The sequence below is a fragment of the Acomys russatus genome, chromosome 3, assembly GCF_903995435.1.
Source record: "Acomys russatus chromosome 3, mAcoRus1.1, whole genome shotgun sequence".
Classification (NCBI taxonomy): Eukaryota; Metazoa; Chordata; class Mammalia; order Rodentia; family Muridae; genus Acomys; species Acomys russatus.
This window is the reverse complement of record NC_067139.1, coordinates 37,900,028-37,905,250: the sequence shown is the minus strand read 5'-3', so window position 1 is coordinate 37,905,250 and position 5,223 is coordinate 37,900,028. Positions and strand designations below refer to the sequence as shown.

The following is a 5,223-nucleotide window of genomic DNA, read 5'->3' as shown; positions in this document are numbered from 1 at the left end:
GGGAACAACAGAGTTGGTGGACGCAGCCAGGGTGAGCCCAGATAGGGTGAGGATGGAGAGGAGAGTGAGAGCTTTAGAAGCGTTTCTGACTGGCCTGGGAATGTCCCTTGGTGGCAGATCAGTTGCCTTAGCATACCCAAGGCCCTGGCATGATCCCAGGCCTGTAAGAGGCAGGTAGACCATAGAGCAGCAGCCAAGAGTTCAGCCATCTGGGAAGAGAATGGTCCAAGGATGGGACCAGGGCTGTGCAGTTCCTATCCTGCCTGCGAGTGGGGGAGGGTTCAGAGCTCGTGACTCAGGGCAGCCGCCCTGTGGTCAGACACTCACATGCAGCTGATGCAGGTGCATGCGCAAGAGGTTATGACCCCCTGCTGGCCCCAAGCTTCCCATAGGCAGGTGTGGTCTCCTTGGAACAGCAAGAACCCTAAGGAAGAGATTCATTCTGATTACTGTCCCTTAAATGAAGACCAGGCTCCCCTCCCCCTGGCCCCACAGCTGTCTCTGGACAGAGGGAAGGGGAAGTGGCCAGAAGGGGAAGTAAGAGTTCCTGTCCAGCCTGTCACCAGTCTCTCCGTGACTTCAAAACAGCCGTGCCCATGGAGTCCTTGGAGACCCCTGTCAAGGATGGCATCCTCTACCAGCAGCATGTCAAGTTCGGCAAGGTGGGACCCCAGGCTGCCAGGCGTGGGCAGAGGAGGGACCCCAGGCTGCCAGGCAGCCAACCAGACCCGAGGGAATTGGGAAGTGGGTCTGGGTGGGGTGGAACCTGGGAATTTGGGAGTGGAGGGTCTTGGCCTGGAAAGGTTAGGACTGACACACCTAGTGGCAGATGCGCATAATGGCTCTGAGGCTCCTGGAGAGGGCCAAGGCCTGCACAGCAGGAGCTCTCCAAGGATGGAGCAGCACTCTACAGACAAAGGCTGGGTCTCCAGATGCTGGGGGGGGTGTGTGTGTGTGTGTTTTTCCTTCTTGTGCATCAGACGATACACCTTCAGTTCAGTTATAGCTTCTCCCTGGGCAGATAAACCATCCGTTTCCTTTGCTAGATGTCATTTGCATGTTTCCTTTCTTACCAGCAGGAAGCTGAGACCTCCTTCCCACCCCACCCAGCCCATGGCCCAAGTGCCCTTGGGGGTTAGCAAGATACCATAACCAGTGTCAGTCAGCCTACCCCAACCATTAGATACTTTACAGACGGTCTAGTAGAAACCCCATCTCATAGTCTCACACCCTTGAGAGATGAGTGTACTGTTAACTCTGAATTTTGTTCAGAGAAGGTGTGGTTTGAACTCAGGGCTGACCAACCCCAAATACAGATTTCTCCTCGCCTCCCCACACCCCAGCAAGGCCGCCTTCTCCGTTTGTACCCTAAAGTCTTAGGACGCAAAATCCAGGCAGCCAGTTGCTAGGCAGCTTGTACGGTGCCGAGTGGCCTGGGGAACTGTCCTCCCAAGGGTCTCCTTCCTTACAGAAATGCTGGCGGAAAGTGTGGGCTCTGCTGTATGCAGGCAGCCCATCGGGCGTGGCTCGGCTGGAAAGCTGGGATGTTCGTGATGCTGGCCTGGGGCCAGCAGGTGACAGAGCCACAGGGCCTAGCCGTCGAGGTGAACGCCGAGTCATACGCTTGGCTGACTGTGTGTCGGTCCTGCCGGCGGATGGTGAGAGCTGCCCTAAGGACACTGGTGCCTTCCTTATCACCACCACCGAGCGAGTCCACCTGATGGCCGCACAACACCGCCAGTCATGGATGGGTCCCCTCTGCCAGCTGGCTTTCCCGGTGAGTGTGATGTGAACTGGCCTGCTGGGATCACCTCACCCCACTTCCTCATGTCCTTGCTTAGTCAGATTCTGCCAAAGCCCTACACATCTGGACAAGAGCTCAGAAACCCAGAGAAGGAGTCAGTGTTCTAAGCATGCTATAGGGAAACTGAAACAGGAGGTCAGGGAGTAACACAGCGGTCTCCTGGGCAAAGGTCTTAGGGCAGGGAAGTGAGCAGCAAGTAAGGCCAGGCGAGAGTCACTACAGTTGGGAAGTGCAGGGAAAGTCTGTTGAAACCACCTTGGCCCATGTGTATGGTGGGAGGTTTTATAATAAATAACAGAGGCTAATGGTTGTAAAGTCTCAGGGGCCCTGATAGAAGAAACAAATATGCCCGACTACTTCAGCAAGTTAATCATGGAGTAGCTGCAGAGACGGCTCAGCACGTAAGAGCACTGTCTGCTCTTGTAGAAGACCTGGGTTCAGTTCCCAGCACCCACATGACACCTCACTACTGTAAGCTCCAGGGCTTCCAACACCCTTTCCTGGCCAACATGGGCACTGCACACATTTAGTGCACAGACACATAAGAGTAAATAGTAAGGCAGGCAGATTGCTGTGAGATCAAGGCCAGCCTGGTCTACAAAGCAAGTCTAGGCCAGTCGAGGCTACACAGAGAAACCCTGTCTTGAAAAAAAAAATCAATCATGAAGTTATCATATGAAGTTATCATATGGCTGCACTTCTCTCACTTCATGTATAACCAAGAAATGAAACAAGACATGACCATCCCCCAATGAAGAGATAAACAAAACCTTTAGTTGGCTGTGGTGGCTCAAGTCTGTAGCCCCAGCATTTAGAAGGTAGAGGCAGAAGGATCAGCAATTCAAGGCCATTTTTAGCTGCATGGCTAGTTCCAGGCCAACTTGGGCTTCTTGAGTCTCAAAAATGAGACAACAAAAAACAAGGAGCCTTGAAGTGTGGCATGAAGTAGCCAGGCACAGAGGATAGCGTGGGTTTGCTGTTGTTGTTCAGATGATTTATGCTGAATAAACAAATCCATATAGGCAGAAAGCAGGTGCATGGTTGCGAGGGGCCATGGGAGGGAAGTGGGCACAGGATTTTCATTTGAGATGATGACAAATTTTGGAACTAGGTGTTGCTGATGGCTACACAACCTTGTGAATATACTAAAAACCACTGAACTGGGTACCTTAAAATAGTAATGTTGAGCCGGGTGTGGTGAGGCACACCTTTAATCCCAGCACTCAGGAGGCAGAGGCAGGCGGATCTTTATGAGTTCAAGGCCAGCCTGGTCTACAAAGTGAGTCCAGGACAGCCAAGGCTACACAGAGAAACCCTACCTCGAAGAAAGAGAGAGAGAGAAATGCACAGGAGGGCTGGAAAGATGGCTCAGTGGTAAGAGTACTGACTGCTCTTTCAGAGGTCCTGAGTTCAATTCCCAGGAACCACATGATATGATCTGATGTCCTCTTCTGGTGTGTAGCTGTACATGCAGGCAGAGCACTGTATACATAATAATAAATAAAATCTTTTCAAAGGAAGGAAGGAAGGAAGGAATGCACAGGATAAAGAAGAGGCGGGCTTTGGCTTTGGCCATGCTCATGGGTCAGAGTGGTTATGGTGGACAGTTAGAGCCTGAAAGAACTACAGGGGGTTGTGGGATAGAGGTCAGGGAAGGTCAAGGGTGACCTGCAGATGGCAATAGAAGAAGCCTGGACATTTCCTTGATGCTGCCCCTGCCTCTTTATTGCTGCATGCTGTCAGAGCCATATCCAGCCCAGCCCCCTGACTGCACATGGGCTATAGAAACATCGCCTTGGTTGCCTAGTCAGCTGGTGCCTGCTGACCCCGTGACTCTAACTGATGACTTAAATCTATTCCTCAGGGCACTGGAGAATGTTCTTCAGGATCAGGACAGGCTGAGACTCCAAAAAGGGGCTTTGTTTCCATGGAGGAAAACTCTATCTACTCCTCCTGGCAGGAAAGTAAGTCAGGGGAGACCCTGGGGCAGCCTCAGGCCCAGCCCAGCAGTGGCTCTGGGAACTGACAAAATTCCCTTGCTTCCTGAGTACAGTGGGTGAGTTTCCTGTGGTGGTGCAGAGGACAGAGGCCACCTCCCGCTGCCAGCTGAAAGGACCCTACATCCTGGTGCTGGGCCAGGATGACATCCAGCTACGGGAGACTTCCAGCCCCCAGGCCTGCTATAGCTGGCCCTACCGTTTTCTGCGCAAGTTCGGCTCTGACAAGGTGAGGTGCTAGGTGGCCTGATGGGTCTCTGTAGGAAAGGGGGTTAAGTGGTCAGTGTCTTGGCTCCTCAGCCACTGATCTCTGCCTCTGTGTCTTGTGTACAGGGTGTGTTCTCCTTTGAGGCTGGCCGCCGCTGTGACTCAGGCGAGGGTCTTTTTGCCTTCAGTAGTCCATGTGCCCCAGAAATATGTGGAGCTGTGGCTGCTGCCATCACCCGCCAACGGGAGCGTCTTCCAGAGCTGACCATGTCTGCCCCCTGCCCCCTCCCTCGGGCCCTCTCCCTGCCCTCCCTAGAGCCCCCTGGAGAGCTTCGGGAGATGGCCCCAGGATTCGAACCGGCCACTTCCAGAAAGCTGCCTATAACTGACCCTGGGCCTCAAAGCCTGCCACTGCTGCTCAGCCCCACACAAGAAGGAGCAGTGTCCAGTCTCTATGCGTCTGTGTGCAAGCAGACCAGCAAGCCCACAGCCACCGTGGAGCACCTCTATGAGAACCTGTGCATGCTGGAGGCCAGCCCCGGGCTGTCCAATGGGGGCTCTGAGTCCCAAGAGGGCCCTCCTGATGCCCGCAGCCCCCTGGGCAGCCCCATCTATCACAACAGTGAGGACCTGAGTTGGCCTGGCTCGGTCCCTGACAGCAGCCTGGAAGCTCAGTACCGCAGGCTGTTAGAGCTGGAACTGGATGATGCTGGAGGTACTGGCCGCTCTGGTGCACAGTCAGGCATCAAAGCCAAGCTGGTAACCCTGCTGACTCGGGAACGGAAGAAGGGTCCTGCTCCCTGTGACCGGCCCTAATGGCCTATGCAGTGGCAGCAGGACAGGGGTAATCTGCCAGAAACCAAAGAGAGCAACTTCGAGCATATCCCCTGTCCACTCTGACCTTCAGGGACAAGCCAGGCAGCCTGGGGAGGAGCCACAAGCTGCCCTACCTACTTCCAGTGGACCCTGTACAGATTGACCAGTAATAAAGCTTGCCTAGCGACTTCCTCTCAGTTCTGCCTGTGGCCCACAATACACACTACCTCACTCTCTCCTGGGTCTCTGCTGGCACACAATAGCGAACACCACCCAGGCCTTATGCTGGGCCCCAGACATTGCCTGTTCTGAGCTTGAGTTCAGCGGCTCCTGGCTTAAAATCTACATGAGCAGAAGGATAGCAGGTTGGTTGGGCTTTGTGTCGTTCTAGGCAGCAGG

General features: G+C 54.1%; 1 protein-coding gene across 1 annotated transcript; it reads left to right on the top strand.

Moving 5' to 3' along the window:
* The first annotated feature begins 371 nt into the window (after positions 1 to 371).
* Positions 372 to 5,015, top strand: Dok3 (docking protein 3). Its single transcript, XM_051172173.1, has 5 exons — positions 372 to 662; positions 1,472 to 1,777; positions 3,669 to 3,768; positions 3,858 to 4,030; positions 4,135 to 5,015. Exons 1-5 carry the CDS (start codon positions 597 to 599, stop codon positions 4,822 to 4,824), a joined length of 1,335 nt encoding a protein of 444 aa, XP_051028130.1. The 5' UTR covers positions 372 to 596; the 3' UTR covers positions 4,825 to 5,015.
* The last annotated feature ends 208 nt before the right edge of the window (positions 5,016 to 5,223 follow it).

Excerpts from the sequence above, each read along its gene's own strand:
- Dok3 (XM_051172173.1), top strand. The coding sequence starts at position 597 with ATGGAGTCCTTGGAGACCCCTGTCAAGGATGGCATCCTCTACCAGCAG. Across the intron at positions 663-1,471 it reads AGCATGTCAAGTTCGGCAAG|AAATGCTGGCGGAAAGTGTG; the intron begins GTGGGACCCCAG and ends CCTTCCTTACAG. Across the intron at positions 3,769-3,857 it reads CTACTCCTCCTGGCAGGAAA|TGGGTGAGTTTCCTGTGGTG; the intron begins GTAAGTCAGGGG and ends TCCTGAGTACAG.